The sequence below is a fragment of the Ornithorhynchus anatinus genome, chromosome 7 (assembly GCF_004115215.2).
Source record: "Ornithorhynchus anatinus isolate Pmale09 chromosome 7, mOrnAna1.pri.v4, whole genome shotgun sequence".
Taxonomy (NCBI): domain Eukaryota; kingdom Metazoa; phylum Chordata; class Mammalia; order Monotremata; family Ornithorhynchidae; genus Ornithorhynchus; species Ornithorhynchus anatinus.
The window spans coordinates 71,819,411-71,842,183 of NC_041734.1; the positions used below are offsets into that span (position 1 = coordinate 71,819,411).

The following is a 22,773-nucleotide window of genomic DNA, read 5'->3' on the forward strand; positions in this document are numbered from 1 at the left end:
AGAGGTCATGGGTTCGAATCCTGGCTCTGCCACTTGGCAGCTGTGTGACTATAGGCAAGTCCCTTCACTTCTCTGTGTGCCTCAGTTACCTCATCTGTAAAAAGGGGGATTAACTGTGAGCCTCACGTGGGACAACCTGATTATCCTGTATCTACCCCAGGGATTAGAACAGTGCTCTGCACAGAGTAAGCGCTTAACAAATACCAACATTATTATTATTATTATTATTGTTCAATCTCACTGATTTCTACAATCCAGCCCGTATGCTTCGTTCCTCTTATGCCAACCTAATTATTGTATCTCATTCTCATATATTTTAGCGTGAGCCTCTTGCCCACATCATCCCTCTGGCCTGTAACTCCCTCCCCGTCTGTATCCCAGAGACCATCACTCTCCCTACTTTCAAAGCCTTATTAAAATCATATCTCCTTCAAGAGGCCTTCCCCGACTAAGTCCTCATTTTACTCTTCCATTTCTTCACTCCCTGTACACTTGGATCTGTACCCTTTAAGCACTTGATATTCACCCCTTAGCCCCATAGCCCTTACGTATATATCTGTAACTTATTTTAATGTCTGTCTCCCCTTCTAGAGTGTAAACTCTTCGTGGGCAGAGATTCGTGGCTCAGTGGAAAGAGCCTGGGCTTGGGAGTCAGAGGTCGTGGGTTCGAATCCCAGCTCTGCCACTGGTCAGCTGTGTGACTGTGGACAAGTCACTTAACTTCTCTGTGCCTCAGTTCCCTCAGATGGAAAATGGGGATTAAGACTTTGAGCCCCACATGGGCTCCCTGTATCTACCCCAGCGCTTAGAACAGTGCTCTGCACATAGTAAGCGCTTAACAAGTACCAACATTATTATTGAGTCTACCAACTACTATATTGTTCTCACTCAAGCACTTAGTACAGTAGTCTGCAAAGAGTTAGCAGCTAATGAATACAAGGGATTGATTAATGTTTTTTTCTAAAATTTCTCAGTACGTGGTCAGGATAATGGGCAGAAAGGTAAAGGAGCAGAGGGAGATTATGGGGAGGTGGGACAGGAAGAGAGGGAGTGGGGTGTGCAGCTTGAGCTGCCCTCTTCTTTTCCCCATCCTGGCCTGGGGGGCCCAGAATATCCACAGGCTCAGATGAACCTGGAAAGGCTGACCAACCTGTTCAAAAGAGTAAGCCTTCCCAACCCCACAGCTCCTGACCCATATCTCAAAAAGATGGGGAAAAAGGGGATAGGACAACTATGACTTTATTCAAGACAAAAGTTTCCCCACTACACCATGTACTAATCCCCTGGCCTAGGAGCCAGGAAAGCAGTTTCCATCAGGATCCCACCTTGAAAGCAGGGGGCGGGGAGGGGGGAGAAGGGAAGAAGATTCGACTGAGCCAGTCAGCCATGGTAACACTCCATGAAAGTGGTGTCAAAAGACTGCAGGAGAGCTCCTCACAGGTCCAAGAGCCAGGCCACCCTCCTGTCCCCCAACCACCAGGGGCACCCCCGTTGTAGGCACCCCCAGAGATTAACCTCAGGCAGGTCAGGCCCCAGGTTGCAGCACGCCTGTGGACTGGTCCTTTCCTAGCACATCCTCAAGTCCGAGGAAATGTCTGGAACCAGAGTATGAGCCCACAGAGGCTGAGGCCAGTGGTAGTTTTCTTTTCAAAGGGAAGGGCAGTCAGCTGACTCGAACCTACTCAGCGAAGAGATGAGTGCCTCCATCTGCCAGAAGTTGGAAAAGCAACAGCTACGGATGCCCCCTACCCTTTCCGCCAGCCAGGGCCTGGGCTTTAGAGAGGAAATGCATTCTGTTGCTGCTGCTGACTGGCTATGTTACCTATGAATTTCAGCCAGCCCTTTGTCCGAGTTCAAACTAGTTCCGGATCAGCACCTCACCACTGGGAGCTGTCTTTTTCCTCAGGTTCAGTCTGATCTTGGTCTTGGTGGGTAATCGGCCCAAGAGGCCTATGTGTGAGTAGTCTCTTTCCCTTCTTCTCTCCACCTCAAAACTGAACTGGGTGGAACCTGCCTTCTTTATCACTCACTTGGCACAAATGACCATTCACCTCCCCAAGGAGGCAAGGGGGCTGGCGAAACTAAGTTGGCCTTTTTGGAGTCCAAAGTTCAAAACAGGCTGGGTTTGGGGCCTTTCTACATTCAGAATCCCCTGTACCCTGTCATACATCCACAGAAAAAAGTGGGGTGGGGGCTTGGTGCTTGAGGACGAGAGAAGAGAAAGACAACGAGGAGTGGAGAGACAAAAGTGGAGGAGCATGATAATAATACATGGAGTGGGGAAACAATAAGACTCTAAAACAGTATTCTGAACCCAGCAAGCATTAAATAATAACAATCTAAAACAATACTCGGAACACAGCAAGTGTTAAATTGATGTACTGACTGGCTGGGAGATAGGTGGGGGGCAGACAGTCTGATTGAAGAGCTTGGAAGAAGCTCACCTGTTTGGGTCTCCCCCGCCTTTCACACCTCCTTTGAGGACTCAGACCTTTGGCTGTTTCGGATAAAAAAAGGAAGGTGATAGGGAAGGGGGGATGGGGGAGTCCCTGAGAACTACAGAAGCAGATGGAGAAACATTCTGGGGGGAAAAAGAAGCAAATCTGGTGGCTGAGAGATCCCACCCTGGGATCACTGATAGAGGTGGTGCCCTGGAGGGAGAAGCGACTGGTTCTATTCTTCTGTGGCTTTTCTGTGCTGGGGCCCCATGTCTACTGCACAGAGGCCTTCCACAGGGCTGAGTGGGAGGATTGAATCAGCTTCACAGAGGGTCACAGCCTGGACCTTTGCCTGGTATCCTCAGAGGGCATGACCCCTGCACCGAGCCAACCACCAGGGCCTCAGATAGAGAAACTTCTCAGGAAAAGGCAGCTACTTTGTTGCCCTGATTTTCTCTCAGTCCTCGACCACAGCCGGCTCCCTCTGAGATTGCCAGTCTTCCCAGAAGCTCCCTGGTCCCCCTCCAGGACCTGGAGTTCAATCCCTGCAGGTTCCAGGATCAGCAGTAGCAGGAGAGGCAGAACAGGAGCAAAGGGGAAGAGCAAGGTCGGTGGGGTCCAAGCTCAGCTGGTGGATTCTGAGGCACTTCCTGCTACAGCTGTGGGGGCAAAGGTCACAGTCAGTCTGGGGGACTCAACCGCAGGTAGAAAACATAGTTATACTTGGGCGAGCTCAGCTCCAGAGTGCAAAGACCTCCCTCCTGATCCACCCTCTTCTCTCCAGCCTAAATGCATCCAATCAAAGGTATTTATTGGCCACTTCCAGGGTGCGGAGCATCATACTAAATGCTTGGAAGAGCATGATAAGACCCACATCCCCAGTTGGTCTTGAAGGGTAACATATCTACTCAAGTGCTTAGCATATAGTAAGAGTTCAATAAATACCATAAACTCATTGTGGGCAGGAAACGTGTCTGACAACTTGGTTGTATTGTACTCTCCCAGGCATTGAGCAAAGTGCTCTGCACATAGTAAGCACTCAATGAATAAATCTGGCCATGCCAAGGATGTGGTTTCTAGCCCTTTTTCACAGACAGGCCTTAAGAAGGGGTCAATCATTTTCCCTTTAACCTTGTTGCTGCAAGACCAGGAGTGAGGTGAGGAGGAGGAAGGGGAAGTGACCCCTCTCTCACACTTTTTACCCTACATAGCAACTGGACACTGAGCCACAGACACATGACTGGCCACAGGCATATGGCCAGCCACCAGTATAGGACTGGTCTAGGCCTCTACCCAAGGCAGGTTCCCAGACTGCTGGTTGCCTGGTTGGTTGACAGTGGCCACAATGCCTTTTCCCTTAGTAAGGGAGGGTAGTTGCTTACACAAGTGAGGTCACATATAATCTTTGGCAGCAGTGCCAACCTGGAATTTTTCCAGGCTGGGACAGCCTAGCAGGGCATGGAAGGTGTGGAGATGGCAGGGAACTGGCAGGAAAAGGAGCATGGGCCTGAAAGGAGCATGGGCCTTTGGCCAGGAAATTAACCCCAGGCCGGCTGCTTCTGAGTCAGAGGTTCAGGCACTTTTGAGGAGGGGCCTCTAGCACAGCTGGTGGCTCTGGTTCTCTCAGCTGCTACTGGATGCCCCTAAACAGAGCAGAAGGTGTGGAGTAGTTGGTGCCACTCAAAGCAACAGGAATATCCATCCCTAGTCTTGCAACTGCGGCCAATAGGGGCTTCACTGGGGGTGGGGAGAAAGGAGGAAAGGCCACGCAGGGTTAGCAGGTCTTAGGGCTCAGATTCCACTGGCTCCTCCGCTCAGCTACTGCTCCTCCCCTCAGCCATGGCTCCTCCCGTCACCCACGGCTCTCACCTGTGTGTCAGTGGAAGAGGTGGTGACTTTGTCTCCCTGGAGAGGTTGCTTGATAGAAGCAGCAGGCTCCTTCTGCACATCCTGAGGGGGAAATGTGGGATAGGAAAGGAAGAAAAGAAGGAGGACAAGGAGGAGGAAAAGACGAGAAGGAGGAGGAGGAAGGGGAGAAGAGAAAAGGAAACAGGAATGAGAAAGAAACTGAGAAGGCCCTGCAGGCAGGCTGGGTGGAGCAGGAGGAGTAAGGACCCAGATAGACCACGAGCAAACCAGAACCCACTCCTTACTGGTCTGTCCCTGCCATAACCCTCCCTTCCCACACCCAGATTCCATGATCAGCCCCCCGGACAGCGAGCACCCATAGCTCAGAGGGAAGAGGCTGGTTACCTTGGCCTCTCGTTCCTCCCTGGATTTTTGGCTCCTGCTGATCCACTGGTTGAGCCGTGTTGTCACCACCCCCGAGAGCTTCAGGTCCTCCTAAAGTGAGTGATCCATGCATCCGGGGAAGGGCATGAGGGACCCCAGAAGAGCCACCATGCGGGAAGGCAGGATTGAAAAGAATTTGCAAATATGAAGCTGTAATTCTTATAACTAGACTGTGAGCTTATTGTGGGCAGAAGACATGTTTACCAACTCTTGTATTGTACTCTCTCAAGTCCTTAGAACGGTGCTTTGCACACAGGAAGCATTCAATTAATACCATTGATGAAGATAACTTCTCTGTGCCTCAGTTACCTCATCTGTAAAATGGGTATTAAGACTGTGAGCCCCATGTGGGACAGGGACTATGTCCAACCTGATTACCTTATATCTACCCCAGTGCTTAGAACAGTGCTTGGCACATAGTGCTTAAATATCATAATTATTATTGTTATTATAACTCAGGGTACTGTGGGGAGGAGTCACAGTTCATCGGCATATGCAAATGAAAGTCTGGCCTAGGCAGAGATAACCAGGACCTCCAAGGAGTCCCCATCTTGTTCTCTCCGCAAGCCAATCTTTCAACTGTCTCTCATTCTTGCCTCTCCGGCCTCCATCCCTTCGCCCATGCTGTTCCCGGGCACGGGGTCCCTCCCTTCCCAAATCTGACGGATCACAGTGCTACCCACATAATAATAATAATGATGGCATTTGTTAAGTGCTTACTATTGCCAGGCACTGTTCTAAGTGCTGGGGTAGATACAGGGCAATCAGGTTGTCCCACATGGGGCTTACACTTTTAATCCCCATTTTACAGATGAGGTAACTGAGGCACAGAGAAGTTAAGTGAATTGGCCATGGTCACACAGCAGACAAGTGGCATTGGCGGGGTTAGAACCCACGTCTTCTGACTCCCAAGCCCGCACTCTTTCCACTAAGCCACGCTGCTTCTCTATGCCTTCCTCAAACCTCACTTCCTAAAATGACTCACCCTCTCCAAGTCATTCCCAGCATCTCAAGTTGTACTAACCCACCAGAATTGCCAACACTTTTATCTACCGATCTGCAGCACCGAACCATTCAACTCCATGTTCCTTGGTTTCCTTTGACTACTCTATTAGTAAATATTTTCAGGCCCATCTCCCCAACTAGAGGGCACTTGTGAGTAGAGAGGGTATAATTTATCTGTTTTGTTCCTTTAAAATCAATGGAATTTAATGAATGCTTTCTCTCAGTACCATATACTGTATCCAGTGGGTGCTCAATATATTCTACTTCTACCACTGCGGTTTTTGCTATTTTGGATGCCACTACTGCTGCTGCTGGTATTCCTTCCTCCTGCTGCTGATCGTCCCGCTGCTCCTTCAGTTCCAGGGGGCAGTTCCTCCAACAGCTGCATGCTCACCTTCCGACGGGAGGTGGAAAAGTCGGCCTGGTTTGAGCTGATCTGCTCCTTCTCAAAGAAACTCCGCTTGCTGGCCACACCCAGAGGCGCCACGAGCAAATCGGTCCGGGAGGAACTGGGACACTTGATGGATTCTGATCTCTGAAAGCAAGGGCAGGAGGACATAATAATAATAATAATGTTGGTATTTGTTAAGTGCTTACTATGTGCAGAGCACTGTTCTAAACGCTGGGGTAAACACAGGGGAATCAGGTTGTCCCACGTGGGGCTCACAGTCTTAATCCCCATTTTACAGATGAGGGAACTGAGGCACAGAGAAGTTAAGTGACTTGCCCACAGTCACACAGCTGACAAGTGGCAGAGCTGGGATTTGAACTCATGAGCCCTGACTCCAAAGCCCGTGCTCTTTCCATTGCGCCACGCTGCTTCTCATCCCAGGACCTGTTCATCCCTTTGCTCCCCATACCACCTTCCTTTCCCCACCTTCTGCCCTTTACCCCCAACACCTAGTCCAGATCCTGGCTCTTCCCCTCATTCCCCAGGACCAGGCCTGCCTTTTAACCACCCCCACATCTAGACCAGCCCATGGTCCCTCCCTTCCCTGGGCCTGCTCTTCCACTCCCACACCTAGTCCAGTCCCCAGCCCCTCCCCGCGACCGGGTTTACCCATTATCTCCCATATCCGGTCCAGGCTCCGGTTCCCACCCCCACTCCACAAAGGACAGGGCCTACCCTCGATTCCCCCACACCTAGGGCAGGCCCTCCCCAGCCCTCCTCACCCCTGACCTGCACAGCAGAATTGTATTTTTCCAGCTTCTCCTCTAATTTGACCCTACTGGGTGGTATCCTCATGCTGGCACTGGGCAGGTAAGGGAGCAGATAAAAAAAAAAAACAAAAACAGTCAGTATCTCTCCCAGGAAGCTTCCTTCTCCTCTTAGAGCCTGGGCAGACTCTGAGGGCCACACACTCTTCCCAGGAAGTTGTGCTCATGCCAGCCCTAGCCCACCCCTAGACAAGGGGCACAAGCACCACAACCCAGGCACTCCCAAGGCCTATGCTCAATCCCTCTCACACCAGAGGCTGCATCTCTGCTCTGACCTCAAACACCAGGGCTCAAGGAAATAAGCATCATCGTTGTGGCATTTCTTAAGTACCTAACAATGAACCAAGCACTGCACTAAACTCTGGGGTAAATAAAAGATAATCAGGTTGGACACAGTCCCTGTCCCACATGGGACTCACACTCTAAGAGCCAGGCAGAACGGGTATTTTTTTCCCCATTTTACAGATGAGGTAACTGAAGCTTAGAAAAAATAAGTTTTTAGATTAGAACCCAGGTCCTGACTCTGAGGATTGTGCTCTTTCACTAGGCCAGGCTGCTAAAGGCCTGTCCCCTGTCTGTGACACTGAGGACCCCCAACTGCCCTTCTGCCACCCCCAACCTCTGTCCAGGTAAGGGCAAGCAGTGTCCCCAAGGACAATCCAAGTCTGCCACCTGCTACAGGAGGAAGAATGTGGTGTTCCAGCCCTGGCCCTGCCCGGAAGCCAACATCAGCCCACGCTGCTGCCTGAACAACCTTCTCGGACCACATTTTAGTTGCTCCTGCTCCTCCCTGGACTCATGGTTCCAGGTTAACCTCCTCACCCCACCTGCGTCACTCCATTCCAGCACTGCCGCCCAGCCCCTGCCCAGTCACTGCACTGCCTCAAGCTCAGGGCTGGTCTTGGCCCTGACAAGTTGGTGCCAAGGGAACTTGACAAGAGGATGCCTGGGGTGAGCTGGGAATTGCCCCCCGACTCTCCAGCCCCAAGATTCCCCCCCCCCCCCGGCATTCCCACTCTGTCCCCTCTGTGATGGGGTCCAAGCCAGAAAGACTCCCCTCTCACCTGCGAGTGAAGGGCATCTCTGAGCTCTCTTTCTTGGAGTTCACCTGGAAAGCACAAGGGAAGGCATCACTGAAGAAGAATCACTTAGCTGCAACAAGGGGGAATGGAGTTAGAACCAAGGAGAGGCTGCCAAGCCACCAGAAATTTAGACAATGGAGCAGATGCCTTAAAGAGGTCATGCCTTAAGAGGTCCCTTCCAGCCCTCAGAGTCTGTGATTGGCTCTCTGGCCAAGGATGAGAGAAGTGGGGAAGAGTGGGGAGGTGGAGAAGAGTGGGGAGCAGAGGGGGTTTCCCTGGTTAGTGCTAGGAGTGTTCTGGCCTGGGTAGAAATGCAAGAGCATGGGGCCTCATGGGAACCTGAGCTTGCCCCACTGAAATGTTGGAATTCAAGAATCCTCAGGCAAGAAATGACCTCTTGGGGTTATTTAGCCCAAGCCCAACTTCCTGCCTCCTGGCTGGGCTTCAACCTTAAATGTCCCACACATGGGCCAGACAGTGGCCTAGTCCCACCCGGCTGTTCATGCCCCTCGCCCTCCCAATTGCCTCTTCCCCCATAACCACCTCCGGTCAACATGTACTCAAACGTACCCCTTGTTCCCTCCCACTCCGGGGATGATGGAATGACAGTTGATTTTCTTGATAGTGCAAACCCATTCCAGAGAGATGAGAATTTCCTGTGTTTCCAGTCCACACATTTCAGTCCTCTAACACCAGCCTACGCTCTGTACCTTGATCGCGTCTATCTCACCACTGACTCCTTGTCCATGTCTTCCCTCTGGCCTGACAGACTACCACTCTCCCCACCTTCAAAGCCTTACCAAAATCACATCTCCTCCAAGAGGCTTCCCCACACTTAGCCTTCATTTCCCCTACTCCCTCTCCCTTCTGAGTTACCCTTACATTTGGATCTCAGCTCCATAGCACGTATGTACTTACTTGTAATTTATTTTGATGTCTGTCTCCCCCTCTAGACTGTAAGCACCTTTTGGGCAGAGAATGTGTCTACCAACTCAGCTATATTTTGCTGTCCCAAGCTCTTAGTACAGTGCTCTGCACACAGTAAATACTCATTAAGTACCACTGATTGAGATCTAAAGCAGTTATAAAAGGTGATTCTCAGCCTCCCTTGATCCAACAGCCCTCCCTGTTGGGGAAGTTTTCCAGTGCCTAACCTGAATCCTTTTCTACTGCAGGGAAAGCCCTGGTCCTTGGTGGCTTGGTGATCCACTGCTACCCACCTCCAGAAGGCCTCGGCTCTTACCCGGAAGGAGATGGTCCTAGGGTTGGCACGGCTGAAAGAAACGTTTTGGGTGCTCTGGGTGGGAGAGGTGACCTCCTCTGCCTCTGCTCTGCCAACCTTCACCTGGATAAAAGGAGAGACCAGAGGGCTTAGGCTGGGATCCTGGGAATGATGGGATGCACCAGTCCAAAGAACGCTTTACAGCCACCCCTACCACCCCACATTGTGCTCCATCAAGGGGGCAGTAGGAAGCTCAGAGTGGTGGGCAAGGAGGGATGGCCTAAAGAGGCCTCAGAGGGTGGCTGACACAAAGATGCCAATCCAGCAGGGTCAGGCTACCTCTGCCTATGAGCTGGACAAATCCCCATTTTGTCAGGCCAACATGGTGTCCCTAGGGGAAGGGGTGGTATGGGGGGTGGGCATGAAGGGGTGGTTCAGGGGCCCAGTAAATGGTTTTTTGTTGGCACCCCCTGCCTTGTGCCATAATATGTTCCAGCTTCTCTGCAGACTTTCAAACAAATGTCCAAGTGCCAAAGGAAGTCCTACCCTGCTGCCCAAGGAGGGGAAAGTAAGGATAATCATTGTGCCACTTGCTAGACATGTACTCTGTGCTTGGTGTAGATACAGGATAATCAGATTGGACACAGTCCTCTTCCCCATGAGGCTCACAATCTAAGGCCAGTGAAAACAAACAGCTATTTTATATCCATTTTGGACAGATGAGAAAACTGAGGCCCAGTGACTTCGCCAAGCCCCCACAGTATTCAAGTGGCAGAGCCAGGATTAGAGCTCAAGTTTCCTGACTTCCAGGCCTGGGCTTCTTTCACTAGGCACTGCTGAATTCCCATGCGGGGAATGAGGAGAAGGGACAGAAAGCAAAAAGGGGAAATCCTGGAGAGATGCTGAGTGTTTGCTACTGACCTGAAGTGTGATGGGCTGCTCACACACAGCCCCTACTGGTGGTGTTGGTTTCTGCTCTTCTCTCTGATTTTCCCTAGCGGGGGCCTTCTGCCCTGATGGTTCAGATCCCGGTTGGTCTCCAGTTGGAGTCTCCTGGCCCGGAGCAGAGGCCAGAGGCTCTGCCTTCTCCCCTTGGAGTTCTACTCCCCTCAGATGCTTCTCTTCCTTGTCTGACCCAATGGCTCCTTCAGCCTGCAGTCTCCTCTGCTCCCTGAGGAGTCTCTGACGGGGAGGTGGACGAGGTACTTCCTTCTGCTTTGACCCTAAGTCCTGGGGCTGTTCCGGGTCCTGGGGACCAACTGCTTTCATTTGCTGCCTTTTGGTCTCTCCAGGCTCTGCTTCTTGTCTCTCTTCAAGCTTTGCTTCTTGTCTCTCCTTCTCACTCTCTCCAGCTTCTGCTTCATGTCTCTCCTGCTTCTCACTCTCTCCAGCCCCCGTTTCCTGTCTCTCACTCCCTCCAGTCTCTACTTCCTGCCTCTCCTGCCTCTTGCTCCCTCCAACCTCTACTTCCTGACTCTCGCTCCCTCCAGTCTCTATTTCCTGACTCTCACTCCCTCCAGTCTCTACTTCTTGCCTCTCCTGCCTCTTGTTCCCTCCAGCCTCTACTTCCTGACTCTTGCTCCCTCCAGCCTCTATTTCCTGACTCTTGCTCCCTCCAGCCTCTGCTTCCTGTCCCTGGCTTCCTCTGACTTCTGCTTCTTGTCTCTCCTGCATATGGCTCTTCTCAGTTGCTTCATCCTGCTTCTGACTTGAGTTACTCTCTGTCCTCTTCCTCTCCTTCCTCTGGCTCTGCCCAGGCTCCGCCTGCCACCTCTGCCGCTGCTTGGATCCCGTCTGCAGTACGGCCTCAAAAGCTTCGTCCTGGTCAGGAGAGGGTGGTGGTGACAACTTGAGGACACTGGCCTCATCCACGCTGGGGAGTCTGCAACAGCCAAGGGAGATGTCACCTGGAATCCAGACTAGGAGTGGGGAGGCTTCAGGGGAAAAGGCCAGGTTGGGGAAGACCCTGGGGCTTAAGGAAAAATGAATCAATTCTCACTTGGCACAGTCTTGCCTGCCTGGCTCCCAGTGCCATCTTCTGGTGAAAGAATCAGCCCTGAGAAGAGGCTTGCCCTCTCCCCACTCCAGCAGAGAGCTTTATAGGAAAACCATATTCTCTCCCCTTGGATCTCTGGGTGTGGGCCTGTTAGGTGGAAGGAGAAGCTCGTGGAGTCAGAACTCTGGGGCCTGGGGGATTGTGGGGAACTAGGGACTTGGAAACTGCCTGAGAGGAGAGCCAGGGTTGGTCGGTAGTCTCTCCACCCCATCCTACTCCTGGCCTAGCCAGGACCTCCCCTCGTCCCTCTGACCCAAGGTAATTCCAAGAAAATCTAGGCTGAGGGACTAACCCCAAAAGGACTGGAGGTGATGGAGCTTGGGAGGGGGAATTTTTGGAGGAAGAAGCAGTGCCTCCTCCAGCTGAGTTAGAGGGGGAAACTGAGACATGGCATGGCTGAACTGGGCCTCCATTCCTGGTGGGATCCCTGACAAACACACCTCCGACCAGCCCCACCTTACCTCTCCACCGCCTGCTGGCCCCCACTGGGGCCTTCATCATCTGTAGAGGAACTCAAGTTGCGGTATCTTCTCCGACGTTCCCTCTCCACCTCCTCTTCATCTTCCAGCGACCACTGCTTGGCCAGGCTGCAGGACACAGGGTTGGGTCAGATCATGAAGCCAGAGGCAATGGCGACAGACTCCCACTTGGGCCATGGGGGGTGGGAAGGTCCCCTTGGGGCGTGCTTTGGTCCCTTGTTAAAGCCTTCTAGGTTCAAGAAGGGTCAGACCCACGGGCTCCACCCCTCCCTGCCACTGCCACCTCCTCCTCCTCCTCCTTATCTCACTTGGAGATAAGTGGATCTTGCAGATGACTGTGCCCCAGGTTCCCTCCAGCTTGGGGCCCCTGGAACCTGGGGGTGGGGGGTGTTGCTGCTGCTACTGTTCAGAGGCCTGCGTGCTGACCTGCTCCGCTTTTGCAAAAGGTGCTTGTGTCAGTCAGAGGGGTGTGAGGCACAAAGACACCCCTCCCGCACCAGATAATAAGAGTTCCCAAGAGGACTGAGAGGACCTGACTGGAAAAGCACAGATTAGGGTGGTGAAATAGATTAACAAGGAATTTAGTAATTTGGCCCATGATTCCCCCAGCACAGTTTTCTGCAAGTCCATCTGGGGATTTTATATTTATTGGCAAGCCACAATTATGGGAACCAAAGACAGCCTGTATCAAGGCAGTGTATTCTTTTTGACAATTAATTTTTTCACAGACTACCCCTTCAAACCATCTAAGATGGCATTTTCTCCTAATATTCTTCTCCAACCTTCTTGGGTGAGCTGTCTACATTCACTGTCTCCAGTTCCTCTCCTTGACCCCCTCCAATCGGCTTCCGTCCCCTTCACTCCAGACAAACCGCCCTCTCAAAGGTCACAAATGATCTCCTTTTTGACAAATCCAATGGCCTCTACTCCATCCTAATTCATCTTGACCTCTCAGCTGCCTTAGACACTGCTGACCACTCCTTTCTCCTGGAAACATTACCTAATCTTGGGTTCACTTACATTGTCATCTCCTTGTTCTTCTCTTTCTCTCTGGTCACTCATTCTGTCTCTTTCACAGGGTCCTCCTCTGCCTCCTATCCTCTGACAATGGGAGTCCTTCCAGGTTCAGTTTTGGGTCCCCTTCAATACTTCATCTACACCCACTCCTTTGGGGAGCTTATTTGCTCCCATGGATTCAAATGCTACCTCTTACATCTCCAGCCCTGATCTCTCTCCTTCTCTGCAGTCTCAAATTTCCTCCTGCCTTCAATACATCTCTATCTGGATGTTCTGCCATCTTCTCAAACTTAACATGTCCAAAAGAGAACACCTCACCTTCCAATCCAAACTCTGTCCTCCCCATGACTTTTCTGTCATTGTAGACAGCACCAGCATTCTGCCTGTCTCAAAAGCCTGTAACCTTGGTGTTATCCTCGATTCATCTCTCTCATTCAACCCACATATTCAATCTGACACTAAATCCTGTTGGTTCAAATGTCACAACACTGCTAAAATCTGCCCTTTCCTCTCCAGCCAAACTGCCACCAAGTTAATCCAACAATTTACCCTATTCTGCCTTGATTACGGTATCAGCCTCTTTGCTAACCTTCCTGACTCCTGACTCTCCCCAGTCTAGTCTACACTTCACTCTGCTGCCCAGATCATTTTTCTACCAAAAGCGTTCAGTCCATGTGTCCCCACTCCTCAAGAACCTCCAGTGGTTGCCCAGCCACCTCTTCATCAAACAGAAAATCCTTACCTGCTCTTCCAGGGCTCTCCCACTACAACCCAGCCAGTACACTTTGCTCCTCTAATGCCAACCTACTCACAGTATTTCTATCTCACCACCGACTTCTCACCCACATCCTGCAACTGGCCTGGAATGCCCCCACCCCGCTCCCATATCCAACAGGCAATTACTCTCCCTACCTTCAAAACCTTATTGAAGGCACAACTCCTCCAAGAGGCCTTCCCTGACTAAGCCCTCATTTCCTCTTCTCCCACTTCCTTCTGTGTCACCCTTGCATTTGTATTTACTCTGTTTTTTCACCCCTCCCTCAGTCCCACAGCATTTATGTACGTAGCCATAATTTATTTGTTTATTTTAATGTCTGTTTCCCGTTCTAAACAGTAAGCTCGTTTTGGGCAAGGAACATGTCTACCAACTCTGATATATTGTACTCATTCATTCATTAGTATTTATTGAGCACTTACTATGCACAGAGCACTGTACTAAGCACTTGGAATGTACAATTTGGCAACAGATAGAGACAATCCCTGCCCAATGACATGCTCACAGTCTAAACGGGCTCACTCTCCCTAGCATTTAGTACAGCACTTTGCACACAGTAACCACTCAATAAATACAATTGATTGATTACAAGAATGAATCTTACTAATGAGGGCCTCAGAGCTTAAACTGTAAATGCTGCAGGGAGTCACAAGAACAGCTAATCTCTGATTATCTTTAGGAACATGTCATGGTGTAGGAGCAGTCAGCTTGGAGGCAGGGGGTTGGATGACTGGCGCACAGGGAGGGAGATGGATGATTGTCTGGTGTCCTTCTCCATGCATCCCCAAGCCCTTAGTACAGTGCTTACAGACATTAAAATAAACAAATAAATTATGACTATGTACATAAGTGCTGTGGGGCTGAGAGAGGGGTGGAAATCCACAATGCAAGGGAGAGACAGAAGGGAGGGGGAGAAGAAGAAATGAGGAAATGACTAAGGACAGGGAAGGCCTCTTGGAGGAGATGTAAGTGATCAATACAGTAAGTGGTCAATAAAGATCATTGATTGATCAATGCCCAGACCAGCATTCTCTCCATCTTCCAAACCCCACTGATATATCTCCTTCAGGAAGCCTTCTAACACTAAACTCTCATCCCCACCTTACCCTATCTTCCTTCCCTGTTGCCTCAGTCTCACCCTCTAAGCACACAGATACTCCCTTGGTCTCATGACAATATCATAGTCTGTTGCTTCCTTTTCCTGAAATTTATTTTCTACTGTTGGTCTCTGACATTAGACTGTAAGCCCCTTGAGAGCAAAGATCATGTCTACTCACTCTACTCTCCCAAGAGCTTGTACACTTTAAGCACTCAAATACCATTGATTGATTCCTGGGGAATAGTATTGGGATTGACTTTTTCCCACTGTCATTTCCTGCCTGTGAAGCAGAGGAGAGGAATAAATCAGACCAATTACAGCTAAGGCCGTAATTTTTTGATTGTGAGCCCCACAAGGGACAGGATCCATGTTTAATGCCCCCCTGTGTATTTCTCCTAGCACTCAATACAGTGCTTTGCACATAGAGGGCATTTAATAAATATTATTACTACTACTGAGGTGGACATAGACTCCCTGCACCTGATCGCCCTACTCCAGTATCAGGTTTTTCTTTCCTAACCTCACGGCAAAGAGTGTGTCCCCATGCTCTCCAGGCTGCTTCCCTTGCCCTTTTGCCCCCAATCTCTCCTCTGGAGCCTTCAGCCCGCCACCCCCGCAAGGAATAATTGGCAGCCATCCCAGTCTCCATCACCCAAGACATTCATTCCATTCCTCTGGACCAGCTGAGCAGCCCATCCCATTCCTTGGGCAGCTGTTTTTGGCTTCTGTGTGTTTTCAACCTTGCCGTCATCGATACAAAGTTCACAGTTCTGCCATTCCTCCCCGAATATTCGCTGAGACACTAGCAGTATGACAAGGTCTGAGGGCATTTGGGCCAACACCCTTTCTCCAGAAAGGTCTGCCCCAAGGACATGGTAGACTGACACCATTTTTTAAAGGGGAATCTCATACCCTCTCTCAGGGCTGATCCATTCCTAGGCCTCACATCTTAAACAGCCAGAAAGTTCTTAACTGCCTCTAACCGAACTCTCTTTTGCTGCAACTTGAATCTGTAAACACCTACCTCTACTGAGCTGCCTTTGTTGGAGCCTGAAGGCAGCGTTTACATAACCAGATCCAACCTACCCCTGCAGGAGATCTAGTACATTTCTCAGGCCATCAGGATCTCCCTTCCTAAAGCCACTGCTCAGGTCCCTCAGCATCCTCTGCTCCAGACTGAACAGCCCCAGCTCCTTGAACTTTGCTCAGCCCTCCTTTCTGCTCATTACACTGGAAATTCCTTGAAAGCAGGGAAGGTATGTCTTGTTTCAGGTGTGCCCAAGTCCTCTGCACTCAATACATACTCAATGAATATTGATTGATTTTTCTGATGACCTCCTCCAAATTCTCCTAGGAGTGAGAGGTCAGAGGGGAGACAGCATGTCCCAAACTATTAGGAGGTTCTGGGGGGGGCAGTCCTAGCAACAGACTCACCTTTGTCCTCTTGCTTTCTGTCTTTTCTAATGCCAGGGGACTTAGAAGAGTGTTGACATGAGGCCGACCCCAGGCAGGAACTCCCCCTAAAAGACCCAGTCTTCCAGTCCAGTTTATGGCCCTGCTTTTCCAGGGATCATCATGGCCCTAGCCACTCCCAGCCTCCTTCCTGTCTGAGGGCCCAGCCTAGATCTCTGCTCTGAAACCATCAGCAATCCAGGCTTCCCCATACCAAGCCCTAACCCCTAAGGGAGACACTCACAGCCCCCCCAGAGGGGGCTTAGCAAACCAACAAATAGCAAGAAAGAAGGAGAGTGAACAAGGGGGAGCTGAAGCAAGATTAATTTGAGGATCTTTCTGTTGCTGAGGTTGGAGGCAGGGGAATGGACAAAATGACCTCTGGAAATTTCCTTAGGCCAAGATCAATCAACCTGAGTTATCAGAAGAGCCAAAACTCCTTGAAAATACCCCAGTCTCCTCCATCTTTTTTAGTCATGATTAGGTTACTTGGCCGCTGGGGGATTGAGAGGTCCCAATCTCCCGCTAATGCATCCTGGGAGTCCGAACGCTCCTCTCACCCCAGTGCTGCAGCCTCAATCTCTCAAACTGCTCCAGAGCAGGTAGTCCAGTCCCCCAGGGCCCTGCCCCTTGCCCCTGTTCATCTCCTGCTCCCAGGTCCCCAGGACTGCCTTGTCATCAACGGTCTCCTGCTGGAACATCTTGCCGAGGACAGGCGGTCAGTCAGGGCCATCCAAGGGGTGGGCAGCCCCAATGAAGAATGTCAGGGCAAGAAGTAGCACCATCACTGTGTGTCGGTGAATCATTAATCCAGGGCTGGGCTGTGCAGGACCAACCAGAAACCCCCAGAAGCCCAGCTTGGCCTTGTGGCAAGGAAAGTGGGGAAGAGAAGGGGGAGGAGGAGGAGAGAGGGAGAGCAGGGATGCCTGGTGAACACTTTCAAGCCAGAGCTGGCAGGGAAAAGGGAGCAGAGCACAGGCCAGACAGAGGCAGGGCGGCAGAGTGGCTCGAGTTTCAGTGACTCACACCCCCATCCCTCCTCGGGTTGTTTTTTAATAGGGCTCCAGAGAGCTTCCCTCTGCTACCCTATGTTTAATCAAGGGAGCTGTGGTCTGATGAGAAGGGCGGCTCTCGTGCTCAGCTGTGTAGGGCTGTACAAGCTATGGGGGTGCGGGCCTCCTCACTCCTCCTCACCCACTTCCTGCTGCTGTGGCAGAGCAAGGTAAAGCAGAGGTTGGGAAGGATGGGTGCAGAAGAGGAGCAGTTATCAGGACTGGGAGTCAGGAGGCCTGGGTTCTAATCCTGGCTCTGTCACTGCCTGCTGGGTGACCCTGGGTGAGTCACTCAACTGCTCTATCCCTGAATATCCTCATCTGGAAAATGGAGATAAGATAACCTGTTCGTTTTCTCCATTAGGCCGAGAGCTCCATGTCCCCATGGAACAGGGACAGCATCTGATCTGATCCAATTGCATCTACTCCAGTGTTTACTACATAGTAAGTGCTAAACAAATGCTACAATTAATCATCAGGACTTATGGACTGCTCACTTAATGCACTGCACTGTTTCAGACCCTTGGGAAATACAGAATAAGGAAGCGACACATTCCCTACCCACAAGAACAGGGGAGACAAACATAAAAAGAAGAATCGGGTTAGACTGTAAACTCGCTGTGGGCAAGGAATGTACACTTCTTTTGTACTGTACTCTCCCAAGCACTTAGTATAGTGCTCTGCACAAAGTAAGTGCTCAAAAAATACCATTGGTGAGGAAGGAGGCCACATGTGGTCGTGGATACTTTAATGGGTCTCTGGGCATCGTCCCTGCTAGGAGCTAGGGCACAGGTCTCTTCTCTGGCCTCTTGGCCTGCTCTTGAGCAAAGCATTGGTCCTCTGTGCTTAGTTTCCCGCTAGGGGAGCATCAACCACCTCAAAGGCACTTTTTTTTAATGGTATTTGTTAAACGCTTACTATGTGCCAGGCACTGTATTAAGTACTGGGATAGACACAAGCTAATCAGGTTGAACACAGTCCCTGTATAGCATGGGGCTCACAGTATTAATCCCTCTTTTACAGACAAGGTAACTGAGGCCCAGAGAAGTTAAGTGACTTTCCCAATGTCACACAATAGACAAGTGGTGGAGCTGGGATTAGAAATCAGGTCCTCCTGACTCCCAGGCCTGTGGTCTATCCACTAGGCCACATTGCTTCTTGTTCAAAGGGGAATGAGGAGAGCTACTTGACTCTAGATTCTACAGTCCCGCTAGACTGTAAGCTCCTTGTGGACAGGTAACCCTACCAACTCTGTTGTATAGGAAGCTCCTGAGCACTTAGTACAGTGCTCTGCACCCAGTAAGCATTAAATAAATACAATTGACTGATTGACTGCGGATGGAACTCCCGGCCATAAATTCTGCTCTTTATACAATTTCTCCTCTCTCCAAGCTGCCGGCACATTTCACCTTGCCTCGGGTCACCCAATTTCATCTGACCCTGGGAGGCTGACCCAGCAGCAGGAAAGTCCTGGGTGGGAAGACAGCAACCCTGGGTTCTAACCTGGCTCAACTCCGGATGCACTGTGTGATCTGGGGCAAACGCCTCACCCTCTCTGAGCCTCAATGTTCCTCTGTGTACAGTAGGGAAAGTCACCCCCGCCCTTCCCTGCCACCTAAAGGAGGGAGGGTAGAGATCAAAGTACTTTGGGCTCTTTGGAGACAAAATGCTCTATAAACCCAAGGGGGCATATTTTTATTATTATTCACTCTTGTGATGACAGCTTACTCGCAGTAGGGCAGGATTTTTACAGACAAGTTACTAAGTCTTCTCTGCCTGGTTAGGCTCCATTCCCACCACATCTGGAAGGTGACAAAGGCCCAGAGAGGTCTAGAAGCTTGCCTAGGGTTACACAGCCTCTTTCAATCCAACTCCCGAACTGGGTTTCCCTAACACCAGGGGAGCAGTGTTGTCTAATGGAAAGAGCACAAACCTGAGAGTCAGAGGGCCTGGGTTCTAATCCAGCTCTACAACTTACCTTCTGTTTTACCTTGACAACTTCTCTGGGACTCAGTTCCCTAACATGTAAAATGGGGATTTGACCCTTGTTCTCCCTTCTATTTAGAAGGTGAGCCCCATGTGGGACATGGTTATCTTGTATCTACCACAGTGCTTAGTGTTGTGCATGGCATGCAGTAAGCACTTAATACCACCACAGCCTAGTACTTCTCAGCTGTGAGATGTGCACTTTGGATTCCTCCTGGGGAGGGAGAGTAACCCTGTTTAATTCTCACCTTTGTATTATCTCCTACCACTGCTCTGTACACAGTAAATGCTTTATAATTGCTCTTCCTGCAACTAGTACTACTACTTCAATAGGAAAGTTCTTCCCATAGTAGTTGGGAGAGTAATGCATCTTGGGGGAAGCAGTATGGCCTAGTGGAAAGAACACGGGAGACAGAGGACCTGAGTTAAAATCCCAGGTTTGCTAACTGTCTGACATTTGACCTTAGGCAAGTCACTTAACTTCTCAGTGCCTCATCTGCAAAATAGAGATTCAAAACCTGTTCTCCCTGTTACTTAGAATGGGAGTTCCACGTGGGACCTGATTATCTTTTATCTACCCCAGCACTTAGTACAGTGCATGGCAGAGAGTGCTCAACCCTGTCCAATCTGGCTTCCGTCCCCTTCATTCCATAGAAACCGCCCTCTCAAAGGTCACAAATGATCTCCTTCTTGACAAATCCAATGGTCCCTACTCTATCCTAATCCTCTATCCTAATCCTCCTGGACCTCTTGGCTCCCTTCGACACTGTTGACCACCCTTCCCCCCCCACACTGGACATATTATCCAACCTCGGCTTCACTGACACTGTCCTCTCCTGGTTCTCTTCCTAACTCTCTAGATGCTCATTCTCGGTCTCTTTCATGGGCTCCTCCTCTGTCTCCCACCCCCTAAGCATGGGCATCCCTCAAGGTTCAGTTCTGAGTCCCCTTCTATTCCCCATTTCCACCCACTCCCTCGGAGAACTCACTTGCTCACATGGCTTCAACTACCACCTCTACGTGGATGATTTCCAAATCTACATCTCCAGCCCTGATCCCTCTCCCTCTCTTCAGTCTTGCATTTCATCCTACCTGTAAGACATCTCTACCTGGATGTCCTGCCATCTCCTCAAACTTAACATGTCAAAAACAGAACTCCTTATCTTCCCACCCAAACCCTGTCTTCCCTCTACTTTCCCATCACTATAGGCAGCACCACAGTGATCCCCCGTGGCCCATGGTCTTGGGGTCCCCAGGGGTCTCTCAGTTGCACAGACGTGGGACCTCTTCTGAGTTCGTTCTGGCAGCTACCACTGAATGCTCCTCCCCTCCGCCCCCCAATCCGCTCTGGATGAGCTCCGCGATTTGAGGCATAGTGGATAAAGCACGGGCCTGAGAGTCAGAAAGTCAAGGATTCTAATCCTAGTTTGTCCGCTTATCTGTTCTGTGCCCTTGGGCAAGTCACTTCACTTCTCTGTGCCTCAGTTACCTCATCTGTAAAATGGGGATGGAGACTGAGAGACCCACGTGGGACAGGGACTGGGTCCAACCTGATCATTCAATCGTTATTTATTGAGCGCTTACTGTGTGCAGAGCACTGTACTAAGTAGGTGAAAAGTACGATACAGCAAATAAATAGAGACAATTAACTTGAATCCACCCCAGCGCTTAGTACAGTGACTGGCACACAGTAAGTGCTTAACAAATACCACAATTATTATTTACCCCTTCCTCCACCACTGGCTCATCTGCCCCATCCTTCCCTTCCTGGGCTCCTGGCGTCCAGGTTGGGGACTAATAGGGCCAGTGGAGGGAGGTGCAAAGAGGAGGGAGCTCCCCGACCCCCTAGATCTTGGAGAAGGGGGATCCTGAGCTTGGGGGGCTTTGGAGTTACCTCCTCTGTAAAACAGGGATTAAGACTGTGAGCCCATTGTGTGACAGGGACTGCATCCACCCTGATTAGCTTGTATCTACCCAGCACTTAATATAATGCCCGGCACATAGTAAGTGCTCAACAAATACCATTTAAAAAAAAGGAGAGCAACTCCCCCAGGCAATTTCCCCACACCAATCTGTTGCACCGGTCCCCCAAAAGTCCACTGGTCTGTCAAACTGTTAGAGCCAGTGTTTTGCTCTTGCTTTAAAGCTGGTTTTTTCTTCCCTCCACAGACTGAGCTCGTTGTGGGCTGGGACTGGCACTCTTTACTGCTTTACTGTACTTTCCCAAGCGCTTAAGACAGTGCTCAGCACAGTGACTCTGGGCAAGTCATTTAACTTCACTTACCCCATCTGTAAAATGGGGACTAAGACTGTGAGCCTCACGTGGGCCAACCTGATCACCTTGTTTCTTCCCCAGCGCTTAGAACAGTGCTTTGCACATAGTAGGCGCTTAACAAATGCCATCCTTAACGCCCCCCCTTCCCAGTTTTCCCTCCCTCCACCCCCCCCCCACACGCACACCTGGGCGAGCTCACCTGGACAGTTTAGACCAGCTTTTCTCCCGGGAAGCCATGGTCCCCGGGGACGGCTCGAGAGGACGGAGCCAGGAGTCCCCTTCGCCTCGGCCCCGCGGCCAGGCCCCGCCCCTCCTCACCTGGCCTTCGGGCCCCGCCAGGTGGGCCGCCCGCCTCACGTGCTCCCTTATCTCGGACCCCGCCCCGCCGGCCCGTAATGTGCCGACTAGCGGCGCCGTTAAAAACCTTCGGGCCCGTCCCCGTCCCTGTCCCCGTCCCCCCGCTTGGGTCCCTTCCTGCTGGGGTCCCTATCCGACCGGCTGCTGCCCCGTATAATAGTAATAATAATAATAATAATGTTGGTATTTGTTAAGCGCTTACTATGTGCAGAGCACATAGTAACAACTCACTCTAGGCTTCAAGGCTCTGCATCACCTTGCCCCTTCCTACCTCTCCTCCCTTCTCTCTTTCTACCACCCACCCCGCACGCTCCGCTCCTCCGCCGCCCACCTCCTCACCGTCCTTCGGTCTCGCCTATCCCGCCGTCGACCCCCGGGCCACGTCCTCCCGCGGTCCCGGAACGCCCTCCCTCCTCTCCTCCGCCAAACTGATTCTCTTCCCCTCTTCAAAACCCTACTTAAAACTCACCTCCTCCGAGAGGCCTTCCCAGACTGAGCTCCTCTTCTCCCTCTACTCCCTCTGCCACCCCCTCTTTACCTCTCCGCAGCTAAACCCTCTTTTTCCCCTTTTCCCTCTGCTCCTCCACCTCTCCCTTCCCTTGCCCACAGCACTGTACTCGTCCGCTCAACTGTATATATTTTCATTGCCCTATTTATTTTGTTAATGAATTGTACATCGCCTCGATTCTATTTAGTCGCCATTGTTTTTACGAGATGTTCTTCCCCTCGACTCTATTTATTGCCATCGTTCTCGTCTGTCCGTCTCCCCCGATTAGACCGTAAGCCCGTCAAATGGCAGGGACTGTCTCTATCTGTTGCCGACTTGTTCATTCCAAGCGCTTAGTACAGTGCTCTGCACATAGTAAGCGCTCAATAAATACTATTGAATGAATGAATGAAAGAGCACTGTTTTAAGCTCTGGGGGAGATACAAGGTCATCAGGTTGTCCCACATGAGGCTCACAGTCT

At 50.9% G+C, this 22,773-nt stretch overlaps 1 protein-coding gene across 2 annotated transcripts; it reads right to left on the minus strand.

Moving 5' to 3' along the window:
* Positions 1-1,223: 1,223 nt before the first annotated feature.
* LAD1 (ladinin 1) lies at positions 1,224-21,753 on the minus strand. 2 transcript variants are annotated; one of them, XM_029069041.1, is made up of 11 exons: positions 21,648-21,753; positions 11,775-11,900; positions 10,848-11,139; positions 10,179-10,817; positions 9,279-9,380; positions 8,018-8,061; positions 6,916-6,988; positions 6,130-6,270; positions 4,692-4,781; positions 4,308-4,388; positions 1,224-3,097 (listed from the first exon to the last, which is right to left on the minus strand). In XM_029069041.1, the coding sequence occupies exons 1-11, from the start codon at positions 21,683-21,685 to the stop codon at positions 3,092-3,094; spliced, it is 1,632 nt and encodes a 543-aa protein (XP_028924874.1). In that variant the 5' UTR covers positions 21,686-21,753; the 3' UTR covers positions 1,224-3,091. The 2 variants fall into 2 exon arrangements, with proteins under 2 accessions (XP_028924874.1, XP_028924873.1); XM_029069040.1 differs by having other exon boundaries at positions 10,179-11,139.
* Between the last annotated feature and the right edge of the window lie 1,020 nt (positions 21,754-22,773).

Excerpts from the sequence above, each read along its gene's own strand:
- LAD1 (XM_029069040.1), bottom strand. The coding sequence starts at position 21,685 with ATGGCTTCCCGGGAGAAAAGCTGGTCTAAACTGTCCAG. Across the intron at positions 11,140-11,774 it reads GGCCAGCAGGCGGTGGAGAG|ACTCCCCAGCGTGGATGAGG; the intron begins GTAAGGTGGGGC and ends TGGCTGTTGCAG. Across the intron at positions 9,381-10,178 it reads AGCAGCCCATCACACTTCAG|GTGAAGGTTGGCAGAGCAGA; the intron begins GTCAGTAGCAAA and ends CCTTTTATCCAG.